This window comes from Bos taurus, chromosome 19, assembly GCF_002263795.3.
Source record: "Bos taurus isolate L1 Dominette 01449 registration number 42190680 breed Hereford chromosome 19, ARS-UCD2.0, whole genome shotgun sequence".
Lineage (NCBI taxonomy): Eukaryota > Metazoa > Chordata > Mammalia > Artiodactyla > Bovidae > Bos > Bos taurus.
Window position 1 is genome coordinate 61,594,582 of NC_037346.1, and position 21,261 is coordinate 61,615,842.

At 51.7% G+C, this 21,261-nt stretch overlaps 1 protein-coding gene across 4 annotated transcripts; it reads left to right on the forward strand.

Annotated features, from left to right (window-relative positions):
* Window positions 1-184: 184 nt before the first annotated feature.
* MGC134105 (uncharacterized protein) lies at window positions 185-20,814 on the forward strand. Of its 4 annotated transcripts, XM_059878280.1 has the most exons (6): window positions 185-868; window positions 10,315-10,502; window positions 16,426-16,559; window positions 17,709-17,882; window positions 18,321-18,513; window positions 20,565-20,650. In XM_059878280.1, the coding sequence occupies exons 1-5, from the start codon at window positions 801-803 to the stop codon at window positions 18,477-18,479; spliced, it is 723 nt and encodes a 240-aa protein (XP_059734263.1). In that variant the 5' UTR covers window positions 185-800; the 3' UTR covers window positions 18,480-18,513; window positions 20,565-20,650.
* The last annotated feature ends 447 nt before the right edge of the window (window positions 20,815-21,261 follow it).

Here is a 21,261-nt window from a genome sequence, read left to right on the forward strand (position 1 = left end):
GGGACACCCCTGGGAATATGAGAGACGAACAGATGGCATCTCAAGACACCAGTACGCTCCATGTACAACAGGGTTCCCGACGGCAGCATCACGTCTGGATGAACCTGCTAGGCAGTCCTATTGAAACAGGCATCTCCACTACAAGTGGATGGGCTTCCCAGGTGGCTCAGTGGGAAAGAACCCACCTGCCAATGCAGGCGACTCAGGTTCAACCCCTGGTCTGGGAGGAGCCCCTGGAGAAGGGAATGGCAACCCACTGCAGTGTTCTTGACTGGAGGATCCTATGGACAGAGGAGCCAGGCAGGCAATAGTCCGTGGGGTCACAAAGAGCTGTGTGTGACCTGAGCAGATCTGATCATGTCTCTTTTCAGATCCAAGTCAACAAAAACACAGGAATAAGGCATCGTTCAGAATAGCCAATGCGTCCCAGTCACAGCTACACACACCAGAGCAGGGAACGAATTTTTCTTCGTGCTCATCCCTCAGTCCAAGTAAAACACTTCCCCACCGTCACGTGCTTGAGTGCACAAATGAGGGAAAAGCCGTGCCGAGGTCAGCAGAGCTAAAATCTCTTCTTCAGGACTCCAGTTCCAAACGGCTTAGGAACTCCATTGGCAACATCACAATGTCAACATTCCAAGGAAGTCCAGAGCCCCCCGAATCAAGGGCTAGGATGCCAGAGAAAGGATGGAACGCGATCCCCGTGAATCCTGGGATTCGGTGTAAGGGCAAAGGCTAAGAAGCCGGAAGTGAAGAGAGAAATTCCGTCCATACTACTGAATGTGAACACCATCCGAAGAATGTCCCGTTTCAGTAACTGGAAGGCCTACCAGGTCAGCAGAAGCTTGATGCCATATGACGACATCAGGTAATTATCCGTCCCTTTCTTCGTTTATGTCCCTGGAGACCCGCTCTGGGTGTTGGTAGCAGAGCTGTCCTTAAGCAGAGTGTTTTAAAAAGCTCACAGATGCAGCAGCAGTCCTTTCAGTTCAGTTCAGTCGCTCAGTCACATCTGACTCTTTGCAACCCCATGGACTGCAGCACGCCAGGCCTCCCTGTCCATCACCAACTCCCGGAGTTTACTCAAACTCATGTCCATAGAGTCGGTGACCCCATCCAACCATCTCATCCTCTGTCGTCCCCTTCTCCTCCTGCCCTCAGTGTTTCCCAGCATCAGGGTCTTTTCAAATGAATCAGCTCTTCACATCAGGTGGCCAAAGTATTGGAGTTTCAGCTTCAGCATCAGTCCTTTCAATGAACATTCAGGACTGATTTCCTTTAGGATGGACTGGTTGGATCTCCTTGTAGTCCAAGGGACTCTCAAGAGTCTTCTCCAACACCACAGTTCAAAAGCATCAATTCTTCAGCGCTCAGCCTTCTTCACAGTCCAACTCTCACATCCATACATGACCACTGGAAAAACCATAGTCTTGACTAGAAGAACCTTTGTTGGCAAAGTAATGTCTCTGCTTTTAATATACTGCCTAGGTTGGTCATAATTTTTCTTCCAAGGAGTAAGCGTCTTTTAATTTCATGGCTGCAGTCACCATTTGCAGTGATTTTGGAGCCCCAAAAAATAAAGTCAGCCACTGTTTCCCCTGTTTCCCCATCTATTTCCCATGAAGTGATGGGACCAGATGCCATGATCTTCGTTTTCTGAATGTTGAGCTTTAAGCCAACTTTTTCACTCTCCTCTTTCACCTTCACCAAGACACTCTTTAGTTCTTCTACACTTTCTGCCATAAGGGTGGTGTCCTTTAACAACATAAAAAATAAGAAAATCGTTTTTTTTTTTTTTGAAAGTGGATGTCTTTGAAGTACAGTAGAGGGGATGTGGACATTTTTCTTTCCATATCAATTTCGTTTAAAGTTATTAGAGTAAAATCAACTAAGTAAAAGTCGTTGCAGTAGGTGAAATGCATTCAGCACCACTAATCTGACTCAACGTGGCTCCAAGGCCACAAGTGAAAAGTGAAAGTGAAGTCGCTCAGTCGTGTCCGACTCTTTGCAACCCTGCAGACAAGGCTCCTCTGCCCATGGGATTCTCCAGGCAAGAACACTGGGGTGAGTTGCCATTTCCTCATCCGGGGATCTTCCCGACCCAGGGATCAAACCTGGGTCTCCCACATTGCAGGCAGACACTTTACCCTCTGAGCCACCAGGGAAGCCCCAAGGGTCCCTCGTAAAGAATCCCTTTTGTAAGAAAGGCTTGGAGAGGGCTTCGGAGTTTACCCAGAGCACAGCGGAGTGGAGAAAACGAAGTCGTTCGCCACCAGTGTCTTGCTCTGGAGTTCCCGGTCCTCCTGATGGCCAAGAAAAATCAAAACTGCCCGTGAAGGGGAACTTACTCTGTTCTTGTTTGAAGCATTTCACCTTGAGATGAACTCAGCTTCCCTCGGGGGAATGAAGAGTCAGCTTGAAGGCTTTTCTCCCTCGAGGGGTCACCCCTCCCGCCCCTTCCCAACGCGGAGCAGAGGCAGGGCGGGTGCACAGCCGGGCCGGGTACTCGGCCGCGGGCGGCTCGCTCAGCGCCTGGGCAGGGCTCGCTCAGGTGCAGCTGCCCTCTCTGCCCCTGTGGCACCCTGCTGGCCTCCGCCGAAGCCCGAGGATCCCGCAGCCCTCAGATCACCCGGTCCCTCTGCAGGGCGGGCCCCTGACCACAGGGCTGGGCCAGGATCGAGCACTCAGCACCCCGACGACCTCTCGGCAGGGCCAGAAGGGTCCCAGCATCCAGCCTTCTACCTCCTGCAACCCTGGCAGACACAGGGGGCCCGGGGTGGACCACCCTGTGCAGACTCTCCCGAGTCTTAATCCCCATAACCCCACCCGGTTTGGCTAAACCAGGTGGAGTCGGGGAGGAGGCAGCTGGGGGACCTAGCGGGGGTTAGCATCCTAGCTCTTGCCTCCCAGACACGCCCCCGCGGGGTGGGCACTTCCCCAAAGCCCTTTCCTCCAGCTGCTCTGCACTATGGCTTTTTTAAAACTTATTTTTTCATTGGAATATAATTGCTTTACAATCCTGCATTAGTTTTTACTGTACAACAGTGTGAATCAGCCATAAGTATACGCATATCCCCTCCATCTTGACCCTCCCTGATCTCATTCAGCTCTGTATATGTTAAAAGAAACCCTTAGGCATTTAGAAAACCCTTTCTCTCTTCATAAAGCCCGGTTTCTACCTTGCTGTGGATTTCTTGCCAATGGAAGATGAGGACTTTAAAATGACTTCACTCTCTCCGCTTTCTGCTTCAATAACCCTAACTGTCTCCAGTTCAGTAGAAGCTACATCAGCTGATGACTTACTGGATGTAGGATAAATCAAAGCGGCTTTACCAAGTTATGGGAGCCACACAGGGAGCAGGAGGAAACAACACATAGCTGAGGCTGGCAACCGTGTAAACATCACTGCCTGGAGATTCGAGGCCCGACAGCCCGAAGGCAGGCTTACCAAACCCAGACACACAAAGTGTGGAAAGAGAGCAGGTAACCTTCAGTTCAGCTTCCCAGGTGGGTCAGTGCTAAAGAACTCACCTGTCAATGCAGGGGACACAGCAGATGCAATAAACGGGAGTTTGATCCCCGGGTCAGGAAGATCCCCTGGAAGAGGGCACAGCAACCCACTCCAGTCTCCTTGCCTGGAGAACCCCATGGACAGAGGAGCCTAGCGGGCTATGGCCCATAGGGTTACAAAGAGTCAGGTGTGACTGAAGCGACTTCACGCACGCGTGCAGCCTTCAGCTGAGATCTCAGGAGGCTTGAGACAGCCTCCCAGGGAGGAGCCAGCCCAAGGGACAAGTACTGCCATCACTTTCCTCCCTCTTTTCATCCCCCACTGAGCATCCCATCGCCTAAACTAAAGGACGCCAGAGGCAAGGGCTCCCCTGAGGGAATCCAACCGGCAGCTCCACGATGGGGAAGGATGGACAGTGGACAGGCTGGACGAGAACCAGTCTAAAAGCTTTTCCTGAAACAGCGTGGGGAAGGGATCAAGTACAAGTGGATGAAGGAGAAAATCTTATCGGTATTTTTCAGAGATATGATCTCCCTATAACATATGCCTGTCATATCCATAATTCTGTTTCTACCAGTGTCTAAGTGTCTGCTTCACCCATCCAAGTATGGATTTCAACCAGATGCCCACTGATCTGTGAAGTGTTCTGTTGAGGATAACCGTAGCTGGCCCCAAGGGCTTCCCGAGTGCCAAGCACTGTGGGAAAACTTATTATTTCCTCCTCAAAAGAAACTTCAGGGGTAAGACTTACTATTAGCATCTCCATTTTACAGATGGGGAAACCGAAGCTAAAAGAATTAGAAAACTCGTCCAAGGTCCTACCAGCTGGTCCACAGTCCATATGAGATGAAAGGCCAAGCTCTCCAAGATGGGTGGGCTTCCCAGGTGGCTCAGCAGTTAAGAATCCGCCTATAATGTGGGAGGTAGGGTTCTCTCCCTGGGTCGGGAAGATCCCCTGGAGAAGGAAATGGCAACCCATGGTGGTGTTGTTGCCTGGAGAATCCCATGGACAGAGGAGCCTGGTGGGCTGCAGTCCATGGGGTCGCGAAGAGTTGGACACGACTGAGCAGCTAAACAAGAACAACAGCTCGAAGACGGGCAGGGAACCGGGCAGGACACACGGACCTTGACGTCAGCGTCTGGATCACAGCGCCGGTCGCCAGCTGCAGCGGGGGCCCCGGGCCACCAGACGGTTTTTCAAGAGAAGCTTGTAATCCACGTTGCATAGGAAAGTTCCCATTTTTTGTGCAGTTTACAGTTTTTGTTCAAACTGATTTAAAGTATACAATCAGGAGGTCCAGTCTGCAAACTTCTGCTCGATTGTAACAGAGAAAACCCATCCAGGACCCCCGCACATCCCCCCCAGCACACACACAACTGCAGTGCTCGTCAACAGCCTTTCAAGAGCTGCAAACCAGGAACGTTTGCTTCCTGTCCAATAGGCAACCATTGCGTTTGTAAGTTTGATAATAAAAATGTGATAGACGGTTTGTGGTGACCAGTACGAACTGTCTCATGCTAAGAACGTCACATGTGTCACTTCCTTTTGTCTTCACAACTACTCTGCAGTTTACATATATCTCATTATTCACGTCTCCCAGACAGAAACAGAGTTCAACGATATTTTCAGAAATACTGTATGATATCACTTATACGTGGACTCTAAAAAGTACAACAAACTAGCAAATATAACAAAAAAGAAGCAGGCTCGCAGATGTAGAGAACAAGCCGGTGGTGACCAGCTGGTAGAGGCGGGGAGAGGCGAGAGGGAGTGGGGACTGAAGGGTACAAACTGTTAGATAGAAAATAAGCTACAAGAAAAAGTAATAAAAGGAGATACAAGGACATACTGTACAACAAGGGGAACATAGCCAATAGTTATCAAAACTATAAATGGAGGATATCCCTTAAAATTGTGAATTACTGCATAGTCCATGGTGTCGGAGAAGACTCTTGAGAGTCCCTTGGACTGCCAGGAGATCCAACCAGTCCATCCTGAAGGAGATCAGTCCTGGGTGTTCATTGGAAGGACTGATGCTGAAGCTGAAACTCTGATACTGCGACCACCTCATGGGAAGAGTTGACTCATTGGAAAAGACCCTGATGCTGGGAGGGATTGGGGGCAGGAGGAGAAGGGGACGACAGAGGATGAGATGGCTGAATGGCATCACCGACTTGATGGACATGAGTTTGGGTAAACTCCAGGAGTTGGTGATGGACAGGGAGGCCTGGCGTGCTGCGATTCATGGGGTCACAAAGAGTCGGACACAACTGAGCAACTGAACTGAACTGAACTGAACGCCTGTAATTTGCCCAATATTGTACAGCACTTATGGGGCTTCCCAGGTGGCTCAGTGGTAAAGAATCCGCCTGCCAATGCAGGAGACGTGAATTCGATCCATGGGTCAGGAAGATCCCCTGGAGAATGAAATGTTACTCTTACACTTAAAAAAAAATGCTTATCATAGTCCTCAAGTCCTAAACTAGATGACCATAGAGCTAAGGACTTGACTGAAGCTCTCTGACTCCCAAAATTAAGCTTTTTCTACCAAAAGTAGAAGGCTTTCCCCTGCAAGGCTCTAAGATTCTAGGCACACACACCAGAAATCCGCTGGGGCAAGTTTTTCTTCCAAGTGGGTCACCAGTGATAACCGCAAGTGAATGCATTTTGCAGTGCAGGCTGCTCACCAAGCATTCAAACATCACACTCCCTAAGAGCACCACGGACACCTTTAGAACCAAACAGAAAGGGAGATAAGCAAAGCAGAGTACGGAACAGCCTGTTCTCGGACGCCAGCAAGCTAGTGGAAAAACAAACAGACTCTGCTGAAAATTAATAGGAAGGCAGAGACCTACCGAAGAAATGTTATAAGAGGAGCCTCTGTACTTTTTTGGCTTTTTCAATCCCTGATGTACAGAGAAAATGTCATTTTTAAAGAGTAGCTTTAAAAAATGGGTTCCAAAAAAAAAAAAAAAATGGGTTCCACTTGCTGGAACTGAAAGGATAACATTAAATAAGTAGCTTGGATCATCCCTACTGGGCTTCCCTGTGGCTCAGATGGTAAAGAATCTGCCTGCAATACAGGAGACACTGGTTCAATCCCTGCGTTGGGAAGAGCCCCTGGAGGACGAAATAGCATCCCACTCCAGTACTCTTGCCTGGGAAATCCCATGGACAGAGGAGCCTGGTGGGCTGCAGTCCATGGGGTTGCAAAAAGTCAGACACAATTGAGAGCCTAGTTTCCCTCTGAATGGCTTGTTCTTAACCAATTTGTTCTGGGGGGTCACACTGCCTCACGCAGGATCTTAGCTCCCCAACCAGGGATGGAACCTGAGCCGTCTGCAGTGGAAATGCAGAGTCCTAACCACGGGACCGCCAGAGAAGGGCTTGAATGTCTCACTCTTATCATTCAGGCCTCAGATCCAAATTCCCTTGCCCAAAGAGGTAGACCAGTCAATTCAGAAGGTTGTTGCTGTTCAGTCACTCGGTTGTGTCTCTTTGCGAGCCCGTGGACGGCAGCATGCCAGGCCTCCCTGTCCCTCACCATCTCTTGGAGTTTGACCAAGTTCGTGTCCGTTGAGTCAGTGATGCCCTCTTTTCCTTTTGCCTCCAGTTCCCCAGCAATTCAGAAGGTGGCCCTCACAATGACTGTCTCTCTCCCTGGTTAGTTTCCCTTCCAGCACTTTTCACAAAGGACAGCTTCTCTCTTTAGATATTCACGCACTGATGCTCTGTCCCCACTCCACCCTAACACCCAACACAGCATCTGCAGCCCCACAGGGAACAGCAACAAGTGCTGGATAAACAGAGCCCCAGGCCCCGTCCTGCGGCGCCGACAAAGCACACACCAGGCTCACAGCGAAGGGAGCCGTGTCACCGCCTCGAGTGTGAAAGCAAACAGCCAGCTCCACTTACAAAAACAGGCTTTCAGCTAAGATCACAGGAGATAGTTCCTAACTGATTATGCTGAGCTGGGGAGTGAGATGCAAAGATAATAAACACAGTTAATTGAAAACAGATGCAGAGCAGCCCGTCCCCCATGGGTGACTTGACGGAGGGCCCTCAGACTACTCTTCTCGCCAACATTTTATGAGGATAATTTTATATGCCAGAATATGTTCTCATGAGGGGACATCTCTGCCCCCTGAGCAGTCACTCGATGGTCAATCCATCTTGACAAGGAGTCCTGAGGGTCCGTGCTCATTTGCATTTCTGCCCGGGTCTGGTAACTGGTACCGCCCAGCTTTGACTTCATAAATAAGAATCCGTAACAGAGGGACACAGTCTAAGATCCTTGAATAGGGCACCAGAGACACTATAATAGTATCTTTATCGAGTGTTGATTTCCTTCTTGTGCCAAAACGCACTTCCGGCTGATCGGTTCAAATGATACAACTTGCTAGCAAAGGTGGAAGTTTCTGGTGATCAGACACAGAGCAGATGTCCCCTGAGTGCAAGAATGTTGTCTTTCTAAACAACTGCCCCGCGACTCACAACTGCAGCACACAAACTGCTGAAGCTGCATCTTTGCAGAGGAGCAGCCGAGAAGCCCAAGTGCACAGAGGCTTCAGAAGCCAAGTTCAAACTCATCAAAGAAAAGCCACGTGCTTTTTTAAGGTGTGGAGAAAATGCCAGGTGCCCGTCCAACCTCAGGGAGGACAGTTCGATGCCTGGTGTTAACCAGGGCTCCCAGAGGGACATGGTGGTGTCTACACCTTAACATTCTCTTCTAATTATCACGTCCAGGACACTGGGTTTCAGATGCAACTTCTCTGGCTTTCAGGGAAGAACTTAAGCTCGCCAGAGATCTTGCCACGTAGTGCTTCTTCAGATGAGCCAACCACAAAATGCAAACGCAAATCACGTCCTCTTTTCTGAGCCTCTAGTGTAGGTGGACACTCTTGATGAATCTCAGATGCAGCCTTCATTGGTACAAGCAGCACCCTGACTCTCTGCTCCTGACCGACTCTGGGTGTCACTGTGGATCTGAGGTGTATTAATCATGCCTCCAACTCTCTCTTCACATAGTTCATATTTTTGATCTACTGTCTTTTATTCTCCTCAACCTTTACCCTATATTTTGTCCTCTACCCATCCATCCATCCATCCATCCATCCACCCAGGCATCCACCCATCCGTCCATCTGTCCAGCCACCCGTTCACCCACCCATTCACCCACTCACCCACCCATCCATCCCTTAACCCAACCATCTATCCATCCATCCACTCCTCCATCCACCACTCACCCACCCATCCCTCCATCCGTCCACCCACCCAGGCATCCACCCATTGACCCACCCATCTACCCATCCGTCCATCCGCCCATATGAACTTAGCGTCTGTCTCTTGCCAGATACAGTGCTTCATGCTGGGGGTCCTCTGGGGAACAAGGTGGAGTGTAAGCCCTTGTGGAACACAGTACGTGACAGTGGAGACAGGCATGAGGATGGACCGTGTATTGCATTTGCAGTCATCACTAGAATGGAGATGCTTGAGAGGGGCTGGGGACCAGAGGGAGGGCAGGTCTACACGGATGGGAGGGAGGCGGGAGGTGTCATGGACCACTCCATGGAGGACTGGCAAGGAGGAGGCCCCAAGAGGATGGGGCCACAAATGAGGAGAGGGGGAAAGTGTGACATTCCAGGCAGAGTGAGAAACACAGCTCGAGGCACAGAACCTGGGCCTGGATGCCCAGCACTGGGGGTGGGAAGGGGCGGGGAGGAAATGGGCAGGGCTGTCAGGAAGCTCCTGGTGGGTTTTGCCAAGAGGGATGACTTGGAGGTTTGAGGGTGACCCAAGAATTGTGTTTGATATTCCCCCAAAATAACCTTCTTTTCAACTGGTCTGCCTGCAGTGCAGGAGATAAAAGAGACATGGGTTGGATCCCTGGATCAGAAAGATCCACTAGAGAAGGAAATGGCACTCCAGTGTCCTTGCCTGGGAAATCCCATGGACAGAGGAGCCTGGTGGGTACAGTCCATGGGGTCGCAAAGAGTCAGACACGACTGAATAACTAAATAACAGCAAATATTAAGCTTACCCCATAAAAATGAAATACTAGCTCATAAGAACTATTTTCTTTCATTCATATACATGAATGTGTAATGATATGTGTGTGTACACACACACACATACACGCACGCACGCACCTGCTCTCCGATCGCCCTGCTACTTGGGCACTGGACATGTCTACTCATCTCTCCCTCTACTATGCTGCTAAGTCCCTTCAGTCGTGTCTGACTCTGTGCGACCCCATAGACGGCAGCCCACCAGGCCTCCCCGTCCCTGGGATTCTCCAGGCAAGAACACTGGAGTGGGTTGCCATTTCCTTCTTCAATGCATGAAAGTGAAAAGTGAAAGTGAAGTCGCTCAGTCGTGTCCAACCCTCAGCGACCCCATGGACCGCAGCCTTCCAGGCTCCTGCATCCATGGGATTTTCCAGGCAAGAACACTGGAGTGGGTTGCCATTTCCTTCTTCAACGCATGGAAGTGAAAAGTGAAAGTAAAGTCGCTCAGTCGTGTCCAACCCTCAGCGACCCCATGGACCGCAGCCTTCCAGGCTCCTCCATCCATGGGATTTTCCAGGCAAGAGCACTGGAGTGGGTGCCGTTGCCTTCTCCGCCCTCTACTATATGCAAGGATAAGGGATTGCATCCATCCATTTTCTCTCCAGTTTACATCCTTTTTCCTGAAGTTAGCCTCTCCATTCAGTGCCTTCCACTTAAGCCCACAGGCCAGGCCCCATGTTCAGGGGCAGTTGACGCCCTCAGAGCATCGGCGCTGATGGGGGTTTTGTGTTTAGAGCGCCCAGTGAGAGGAGGAAGAAGAAGGAAGCCCTGTCTGAAGAGCAGCCCCGGGCCCTCGGTCAGAGGCTGCTGAAGGGAGAAGGGGCCCAGGTCACGGGCAACAAGACCAGGGATGCCAGCGACGACAAGGCTGCGGAGGACAGAGCTTCTCCTGGCAAGAGAGAGTCCCTGAAGGACGCCAGGGGTAAGGCCAGCCGTCCTGGGGAACCTGCGGGCTCTTTTCCATTTCAGGAACTGGGGCCCGGGGGCAAGGGTGGAGCTGATTGGATGGGACCCAGGGAATGGAGGCGGGTGAATTCAGGTTACAAAGTTCAAGTCTGCAGAGCTACAGTGCTCAGGACTTAGCGTCCAACCGCCAAGGCTCTCACTTCTGCGTTTAGGTCAAACCCAGGGCTGGGAAAAAGGGGACCACTCCCAGGGACACCGATGGCCAGGCAGGGCAGGGGGCTCAGCAGCCACAGATTGCAGGTGCCTCGCCCTCAGGGAGAGAGTCTGCTTCTGGCCAAGGACACACGAGCCCTTCCCCAACATGCTGCCTTCATGTCTGGGAACTGGGCTCTTCCCCCAAAGCAGGGACCGAGCCAGGCACACCTCATTCAGGCAGGAAGAGGTCGGCTGCCAACGAGGCATCTCTTCAAGAATGGGGGGCAGACGCATCCCTGGTAGCCCAGCAGAGAAGCGAGCAGTTTGCAAGGCAGGGGACTCAGGTTCCACTCGCCACGGGGCCGCCAAGCCCACCCACCGCGGAGAAGATGCCCCAGGACGCAACGGAGACCAGACACAGCCAGACTTTTAAAAACAGAAGAATGGAGACGTGTCACCTAGTGCCAGCGGCAGACACCAGAGCGGGGCCGCGGTCGGAAGCGGGAGCTCAGAAGAGAGAGGAAGACAGGGAGGCAAGTCATCTCCGCATTTCCATCTCCTGCTGTAGGCAAAGAAGCCACACCCTCCGCAGAGGTGTTCACGTGATGCTTCTGCTCAGCGTGCCTCCTGGGTGCAGGAGAGAAAAGCGGGGGCAGGGGGGGGTTGTTTTTAAGGTGAAAAGTTATCTTCAAGCCTCACTAACTGGATGGCGCAATCGTTTTCGATCATTAACTCAGAGCTGTCACTTATACTGAATCCCAAACACAGTGACAAATTCCAGTTGCCAGACCCAGGGTTACATAAGTCCTCCTGACTGCCTCCTGTTCCTGCCGTCACACAGAATCAGGAAGGGCTCTTAGTGATGCAGACCCGGCTCACGTCTTGCAAATCGCTTTCTAGTCCCTGAAAGTCTTCTTGGTTTCAGTCACGTGGAAGCCAGTGAAAACTGTGAAGATGTGAACCAGATAAAACTGAGCTTGGAAAGCTTTTGCAAGCTTTGCCAAGTCTGGTCCTGCTCCCCAGCACTGAAACTAGTCCTTAAGAAGCTGTGTGAGGGGACTTCCCTGTGGCCCAGTGGCTAAGGCTCCATGCTCCCCATGCAGGGGGCCTGGGTTCAATCCCTGGTCAGGGAACTAAGATCCCACATGCCACACCTATGACCTGGAGCCACCAAATAAATAAATAAAAACAAACATTAAGAAAAGGGAGATTTGTGGGAAAGGGAAAGACGAGAAATACAGCAAAAGTAGGAGAGAGGAGACAACTTATCTTAGGATAACAACTCCAACTTCGAAGCAAAACAAGTGCAAACTCTTCGTTGCCAACGGAATTCAGGATGAGTGTCAACTTCAAAGGCACAGGGGACAGACATCTGGCTCCTCCTGCCTCCCAGCTCAGACGCCCTCTGAGGGTCTGCACAGGAGCCCACAGTGTCCCAGACCCCTGCACGCAGCCGAGTCGATCCTCCCCGGGCTTCCAACCTTCTCATTCACCTTCCTCTCCAGCTCTGCTTCGAGATCAAAGCCTTGGGGTCGTGCACCACCCATGTGCACAGTCAGCTGCGTGACAGGGACTCTAGGGAGCCTGTAGGGCTCAAAAGTGGGTTCATTCTGTCGTTCACTGTGTGGTGAGCACCCACTCTGCTCCAGACACTGTTTCAGGTGCTGGAAACACCCCAGTGCATGAAAACCAGAGGAGACCGTCCACAGTACAAATGCAGAGACCATTCAGATGAGAGACGAGGGTGGCACGGACCTGAGTGGAAACAGTATCAGGTCCCCCTCTGAAACACGTGGTGCTCTGGGAAGGAGCCCACACAGGTTGGGCTTCCCAGGCGGCTCAGATGTTAAAGAATCTGCCTGCAGTGCAGGAGACCTGGGTTTGATTCCTGAGTCAGGAAGATCCTCTGGAGAAGGGAAGGGCAACCCACTCCAGTATTCTTGCCTGGGAAATCCCATGGACAGAGGAGCCTGGTGGGCTGCAGTCCATTAGGTCATGAAGAGTTGGACATGACTGAATGACTATCCTTTCACTTTCACACATGTTAAATATTATTGTATGTGCCTAGATGCTCTGTTGATAGACTGACAATATATGCGTGATTAATGACATAAAATATATAATTCATACCTTAACATTAAAAAAGGCTTCCCAGGTGGTTCAGTGGTAAAGAATCCACCTGCCAATACAGGAGATGCGGGAAACATGAGTTCAGTCCCTGGGTCAGGAAGATCCCTGGAGGAGAAAATGGCAACCTATCCCAGTATTCCTGCTGGGAAAATCTCATGGAGAGAGGAGCCTGGGGGCTACAGTCCATGGATCACAAAGAGTTGGACACGACTGATCAACTGAGCATATCATTAAAGTAACACACTAATGCAGAGAATGCACTTATGGACCATATTCTATTCTCCAACTCATGTCCAGCCTCTCAGAGCGGTGTGGGCAGAGGGAGAATTTGAACGCCACTTTCATCTACATATGCTCCCATCTGGACCGAATCAGTGACCCCCAAGAAGGTCAGGGCTTGGTCCCCAAGGGGCCGGTGGAAGCTTTGGAAGCCGTTGTGGGAGCCTGCAGTTCAGACCATGCGAGCCGGGCTGTGTCTTACTTTCCTCCCACTTGAAAGTGATTAGGACTTTCTTCCATTTGGGGTTTTTTACCCACTTCTGTCCCTGGAAGGCTCCGGAAATTACACAGCAAGTTTTCCAACAGATGCTCCTACAGCGGCTGGCCGTCCCTCACAGCTGCCCGGCTGCCCTCCCCACATGTCGCAAGCCTGACGTGGCACAGCTGAAGGGAGACTCGAGCCCACGGCCCTGCCGCCTGCGGAATGCCCAGCTCCAAAGCCAGGTTGTCTCTCACGGCCTGGGGAGGCGCCTCTAAACCGCCAGGGGTTCCGCCAGGCAAGAGATCCCAGCAGGAGGTACCAGACATGTAAGATGTCAGGGCAGAGTGGTGGGGAGGGGGAGACGGAGAAATGTTCCAGAAGAAACAGCCTTGCTTGGAAAAGTGCGGTTTCAGCAGCGATTTTTGGAACCTCAGTGCAGAGAATGCCGGGAGCGGCTGCATTTGGGGAGCGGCTGCATTTGGGGAACCGGCACTCCCCAGCCCTGGAGTCACGTGCAGCATGAAATCTGAACCACAGCCCTTGCGTTCAACCGCCTCTGCTCGGGGGTATCTGAGATCTGGAAGACTGCAGATCAAAGGAGCGCTTGCTCCCGAGTGTCAGGGTCAGGGGAACACAACACTCAGGCCAGCACTGCACAATCCAGCCAACGTGCTCGAGACTAGATGGCTAAGCAGAGCATGGCTCGGTTTTCTTGAAGAGCAGACGGTTGAACTAGAAAGGAGAGCAGAGAGCAAAGGCTCAGAGAGGGTGAAGGTCCACCCCTCACACATGGCTTTGTCCACCTCATCCTACATTCTGGTGCCCTGGTTCTTCTTGGGCAAAACGGAGCTCACTGTGCTCAGCTTGCAAAGTCACTTCAGTCGTGCCCAATTCTTTGCGACCCTATGGACCATAGCCCTCCAGGCTCCTCTGTCCATGGGCTCCTCCAGGCAATACTGGAGTGGGTTTCCATTCCCTTCTCCAGGGGATCTTCCCCACCCAAGGACCAAACTCGGGTCTCCTGCACTGCAGGCAGATTCTTTACTATCTGAGCCACCAGGATGTGACCATATGTAAACAAGATTGGCGTTCAAATTCTCCCTCTGCCCACACTGCTCTAAGAGGCTGGAGACAAGCTGGAGAGCAGAACATGGTCCATAAATGCATTCTCTGCAGTGCTGTTGCTTTTTTTAAACCAAACCTCACCCAAACCTGCCTCCCTGCAGCTTCCTTTGTTGGTTCTAGTTCCGTCCACAGGGTCTGGTCAGACGAGCTTGACCCCTCTTCTTCATGGCAGCCTTCAGATATGTGAGAGTGACTGCATGTCCCCCGCCAGATTCATTCATCTTCCCTAACCATTCCCACTCCTTTCAGTCATCCCCAAAAAACAAAGAGTGTTTTAGGGTTTCCACACCATCATCACCACTCTCCTCTGAAGGAGCCACAGTGGGTTCAGGTGCCCTTGAGCTGAATTCAAGGGTTCACCTGTAATGAGACCAAGGAGAAAAAACTGGGTCCATTCCCTTCTTGTTCCAGATTCTTTGTCTACTGATGTAGGCGGGGGCCTTGCAGATAGGTTCTCAGTCACTCAGTCATGTCTAACTCTTTGCAACCCCATGAACTGTAGCCTGCCAGGCTCCTCTGTCCATGGGACTTTCCAGGCAAGAATCCTGGAGTGGGTAGCCATTTCCTTCTTCAATCCACTCACACAGTTCAGTTCAGTCCAGTGCCTCAGTCATGTCTGACTCTTTGTGACCCCATGGACGGCAGCAGGCCAGGCCTCCCTGTCCATTACCAACTCCCAAAGCTTGCTCAAACTCATGACTATTGAGTCAGTGATGCCATCCAACCATCTCATCTTCTGTCATCCCCTTTTCTTCCCACCTTCAATCTTTCCCAGCATCAGGGTCTTTTCAAATGAGTCAGTTCTTCACATCAGGTGGCCAGAGTATTGGAGCTTCAGCTTTAGCATCAGTCATTCCACTGAATATTCAGGACCGATTTCCTTTAGGATGGACTGGTTGGATCTCTTTGCAGTCCAAGGGACTCTCAAGAGTCTTCTCCAACACCACCATTCAAAAGCATCAATTCTTTGGTGCTCAACTTTCTTTATGGTCTAACTCTCACATCCATACATGATTACTGGAAAAACCATAGCTTTGACAATGTGGACCTTTGTCAGCAAAGTAATGTCTCTGCTTTTTAATATGCTGTATAGGTTGGTCATAGCTTTTCTTCCAAGGAGTAAGCGTCTTTTAATCTCGTGGCTGCAGTCACCATCTGCAGTGATTTTGGAGCCTAAGAAAATAGTCTCTCACTGTCTCTACTGTTTCCCCATCTATTTGCGATGAATGATGGGACCAGATGCCATGATCTTAGTCTCCTGAATTAGCAGGCAGCAAATTTGTCCTGCCACCTATTTTCCTAAAGCTTGCAAACTAGGAAGTGTTTTCCTGTTTTTAACTGGTTGACGAAGAAATCAAAAGAGGACTATTTGGTGACAAAGAAGAATGACCTGAAAGTCAAAATGTAGTGCCCATGAATAAAGTTTTATTGGGACACAGTCGGCCCCACCCACTCATCTGCATATTTGCACACTGTCTGTGGCTACTCTGGTGCTGTGATAGATGAGATGGCCCACAAAGACTTAAATGTTTATTATCAGGCCATCAACAGAGAAAGTTCTCCGATCTCCACACTCAAGTCAAAGAATAATCCTGCACAAAGGCAGAAAAGTGAGAGGCTTACTTAAGTCATCCTTTAATAAACCAAATTAAATGACCATGTCAGAGCCCCTAAGAACCTTCTCTACTCAGTTAAACCCCCAGAGCAAGAATCAACTCAACCTGTGTGGCCTCAACTCACAAAAAGCGAACGTGGCCTGAGACACATCCACAAAGCTGGTCACACTCCAGAAAAGCAAATTGGAACATCGTCACCAGGCTTCCGTGGATCTCCTAACAATGCTTTCATTCTGGGCCCTGGGGTGAGGGTCTGCTTCTTTCTCAGCCGCACAAGCCTCCTCCTGGTTATGCTGGGGTCAAACACGGACAGATCAGCCCTGGTCGCGGCCGGAAGGAAGGGGTGCAGTGCCAGGGTCCTCCGCGGTGCCCTTTCTCTCCTCACCCCCCAGGAACAGACTGGAAGCTGCCGGTCCCCCTGGGACCTGTTTATCCACCTTTGGTCTCGAGTCTGAGCTCCGTGAAAGCCCTGGGACGAAGCTGGGAACTGACTCCTCCGACAGCGAACAGGTTCCGGATACACGACGTGAGTCTCCCGAGGGTCCCTTTCCCCCTTCGTCCTTTGCAGACTGAACAGTGAGAACAGGCCCCGTCCAGGGGTGAGCTGAGAGAGTGCTGAGGCCCGTGCAAACCAGAGGGGCAGGAGCGGGTGGTGTCTCCCTCCCCCACGTCCCTGTCCAGCCCTGACACCTGGTGAGGCCAGGGCAGGGGAGAAAGGGAACCCCGAGTGCAGGTCCTAATGCACCCAGCATGACCCTCATCGCGGATCCCTACAGAGAAAAGAAAAGTCCTCAAAACCGGGCAGTCTCCTGATGGTCCTAATGGTTTCTTCCACGTCAGGCCTGGTCTGTTCCTCCCCCCGCCGAAGCAAACTTATGGTTACCAAAGGGAGAGCACTGGCAGGGGGAGATAAACTGGGAGCCGGGATGGGCGTTCACACTACTACACAGGATAGATGACCAAGGACCTTCTGCGCAGCACAGGGAACTCTGCCCAAGAGTCTATGATAAACTATGGGGGGAAAGACTCTGAAACATAAAAAGATGCATGTTTATGTATAACTGAGGGCTTCCCCAGTAGCTCAGATGGTAAAGAATCTGCCTGCAATGCGGGAGACCCGGGTTCGATCCCTGGGTCGGGAAGATCCCTTGGAGGGAAAAATGGCAACTGACTTCAGTATTCTTGCCTGAAAAATCCCACGGACAGAGGAGCCTGGTATGCTACAGTCTGTGGGGTTGAAAAGAGTCGGACACGACCGAGCTACTAACACTTACGTATAACTGAATCACTTTGCCGTACACCTGAATCTAAGACATCAATCAACTACACCCCAAATAAAATTTTAAAATAATAATAATCTGCCACAGAGGTGGGTGGTGAGTGAAGGTCCCATAGAGAGGGGCGGGGTCATCACTAGAGCTCGCGCCCTGACCCTCCAGCCACTGACCCACTGACCCAGCGACACATAGGGGGTTAGGTTTCGTGTGGGGGAGGGTGGGGGCTTGCCCCTTCGATCTGCATCCCGGGGATACAGAAAATGAAGAGAGGTACCCGGCAGCCCAACTCACGCATGAGAGGCCTGAACGAGAGCTGCCCCTTCTAAAAAGCCCCCCGCCTGGTCTCGCCGTGATCCCGTGGTGCTCGGGAACCTTTGTTTCTGGGATTCCTCACACAGGTGCATGCGGCCCACCTGCCCCAGCAGGGCCCCTTCCAGAACTTCATGGACATGAAGGCGGAGAAGAGGCTGGCTGGCCGCAAGGAGCGTCGCAGCCGCTTTGGAGACATCAACCCTCACAAGCGCTATCAGTTTGGACAGGTTTTCTGCCCTTTCCAGGCCCTCGCCACCACGGTGAGCAAGCTTTTCTTCTGCACAGGGTTGTAACGTCTTTTAGTGAGAACTGGGACAAAGCCCAGGGCTTCCTTTCTTTGGAGGGATTCATTAGTCAGTTCCGGCCACAAAACAAATTACCCTAAAGCTCAGTGCTTACGGCGGCAAGCATCTTTGTTTCTGCCTCGCTAGCTTACAGAGAAATATATTCATTCCACTTTTGCTCACCGCAAGTCCACAGGGTAGGAAGAGTAAGAATTGAGAATAGTCCCAACTGTCACAAGAGACTAAATCCAGTCTACCCACAGGTCTGCACAGATTCAGGGAAAGAGCTGAAGGCAGGTGGCCACAGTTGTGTTCAGAAGCACAGCCATTTCCAGAAGAGGAAGAGGTCTGGGGAGAGGGGGATCTTTTGTGATAAAGGATGATGGTTCCTTCTTCGTCACCTGTCGCCTGCAGGACCCAGGTCAATTCAAGTCGGACTGTTCCGGGAGGCAGGTCCTTGGAACTCTTCCTGTTACGTCTGTGTGGTACTTCCTAGAGCTGCAGTCTCACCATTCGAAAGTTTGCGTATGCACACGAATCACTTGGGGGACGTCCCTGGTGGCTCAGAAGTAAAGAATCCGCCTGCCAGTCCAGGACACACAGAGACGTGGGTTCAGTCCCTGGGTCCGGAAGACTCCCTGGAGAAGGATCATGGCAACCCACTCCATTATTTTTGCCTGGATAATCCCATGGATAGAGGAGCCTGGCAGGCTATAGTCCATGGGGTTGCAAAGAGTCAGACTTGACTTAGGGACAAAAACAAAGAATGAATCACTTGGGAAGTTTGAGGAGCATGCAGATGCCCCAGGCTTGCAGTCATTGCCATAAAGGGATCCTGGGTGTCTTGGGTGGGACCTCAGAATTTCCCTTTTTGATGAGTTCTCTATGCCCCATATTTATATGTCATCACTCAGCAGGACTTCCCATCCGGGCTCACTCCATCAGTGCCCCTAGGGCTGAGGCCAGTATGCCGGCCGCCTGTAACCCACTCTCAGCTCCATCGTGTACACTGGAATCCGGGTCAGAAACTTCTACCCATCGGTAGTTCCCAGACCTCCCTGAACATCACAGTCACCCGGGCAATCACACTCCTCCCCATCCTCCCTCCCCCAGAGCGGAGATCAGAAGCTCCGGGGGTGAGTCTCCGGGCAGCAGCAGGCTGTAAAGCCCCGCTGGTAGAGTGGCCAGTTCATCCCAGTTTCCCCAGGACTGACTTGCTCAGTTTTCCTGGGACTTTGTATCTTTTAACACTAAGAGTCCTGTCCCAGGACCTTGCAGTCCTGGTTTTAAAACTGAGTATCTCAAGTCCCTGGAACTCATGCAAACCACATGGTTAATCACCTGTCCACTCAGGATTCCAATGTGCAGCCACACAGAGAACTCTGCACGCCGACCTTCCCACGAACCAGCCCCAGCGCCTCCTCTCACAGGTCCCTGCTGCCCCTCTTCCCAGCCGCTGACCAGTATTCCCTCCGGAGGGTCCACGTGCCCAGAGCCAGGCATGCTGGAGCATCCAGACACGGAATTCCAACCCCACCCTCAGGGAGGGTGAGCAAACTGAGCCACATGCTATAAACACGAGCAAAATGGAGCAGTAATAACGGCAGCACCATAAACTGACGGGCCAGAGGCAGAGGAGGGCCTCCAAGCTGGAGGTGCTTTCTGCTAAGCCCAGGGCCCCCCCTTCCCCGAGGCCTTGCTGAAGGACGGTGATGTCCCCAGGTAGGGACGGCCTCTCGACGCACAGGGCAGCTGGGAGGGTGGATCCCTGTGACCTGAAGACCGTAGGAGCCTTGTGTGGACTCCTTAGTGTGGGGCAGGTATGGTGCCGGAGCCCTCACAAGGCCTTGGGCTTCATGACCTCATCGTGTGAGCATCATCCTCGCTTTATCCATGAGGAAACAAAGGGCTAGACGTTGAGGGATTGGCCCAAGGCGGCTGCCAGTCAGAGCTGGAGCCGGGACGGGAGCCTGCTGTGCGGAGCAGGCGCCCCCGGGCCCCCACGCTCTAGTCTGTTTTTTTAATTAAAGTACGTATATACAGTGGAATGTTACTGAACCATAAAAAGAACCAAATAATGGATGGACCTAGAGATTATCGTACTAAGCCAGACAGAGACAAATACCATACGATACCATTCGTACGTGGAATCTAAAATCTGGTGCAAATAAACTCATCTGCAAAACAGGAACAGCCTCACAGACACAGAGACCAGGCTTGTGGTCGCCAGTGGGGAGGAGCTGGGGGCGTGGACTGGGAGTCCGGGGTCAGCGGGTGCAGACTAGCACACAGGGATGCTAAAAGCAAGGTCCGGCTGGAGCACGGGAAGCTGCTTCTCTTCCGTTGTTTCAGTTTAAACGTTTCATTCGGTATTGGTATTTGGTACTTTATTTGACATGACCGCTCAGCAATGCTGTAATAGTCTCTGGTGGACAGCAAAGGGACTCGGCCATACATATGCACGTACCCCAGACTCCGCTCCCACCCAGGCTGCCACGTGAGACTGAGCAGAGTTCCCTGCGCTGTCCAGCAGGTCCTTGTCGGTTACCCACTTTAAATAGAGCCCGGTGAAGCTGACCATTCCAAACTTCCTAACTGTGCTTCCCCCCCAACTATGAGCAGGGAGCTCCTGTTTAGCCACTGTTCTCTGCCCGACAGGAGATGCGAAGACTGGTTTTCCCCCGAGACCTGCCCCCGAGCCCACACATGCAGAGACTGGGCGTCTCCTGCCCCACCGAAGGGGGTCTTCAGGACTTACCCTTGTCTTCCGCAGAACTGGGCTTGGGGAAGCACACCAACAACCACGAAAAGGAGAAACCGTCCAGCCACGTGAAAACACCTCTATTCCCCCCAATAGTTAAGGCAACAAATTCTAATGACAGGAGATAATAAACATTGCAAAACTGCATGTGGCCTCTTGCTGTGAGGGTTAAAACAGCTCCCCAGGACTTGAGAATTGCTCATTCTCTAACCCAACTTAAGGCATTCCATCAACACGCCTCTGTGAACAGTCTGGGAAGGAAGAGCCACTTAGAAGCTGCAGTGCCCAGTGAGAACCGAATCCTCCCCGAGTCCACTTGTTTCAGATCTCTGAAGATACATGGGGGGAGGTAGGTACAGGTCAATGAGTCAAGGACCCCACTCTCTCCATCCTTCTGGTCTACCAGCACCAGAGTGTTGTATGGTGAACTTGGGGTTAGCTCCTCGTGGTCACCAAAGAGTTGACACTGCACCAACACCACATTCTCACAGGAGCACGTCTGGCCCTGAAAGGCTGAAGTTTCTGCCCACATCACTCACACACACACACACACACACAGCCAGAAGGAGAACCTCCCCCAGCCACCGCTGAGCA

Bases quoted from the DNA above. Each gene is read 5' to 3' on its own strand.
- MGC134105 (XM_059878278.1), top strand. From the start codon at position 801: ATGTCCCGTTTCAGTAACTGGAAGGCCTACCAGGTCAGCAGAAGCTTG. The intron at 869-10,314 runs GTAATTATCCGT...TTTTGTGTTTAG, and splicing joins ATGCCATATGACGACATCAG to AGCGCCCAGTGAGAGGAGGA. The intron at 10,503-16,425 runs GTAAGGCCAGCC...CTCACCCCCCAG, and splicing joins GTCCCTGAAGGACGCCAGGG to GAACAGACTGGAAGCTGCCG.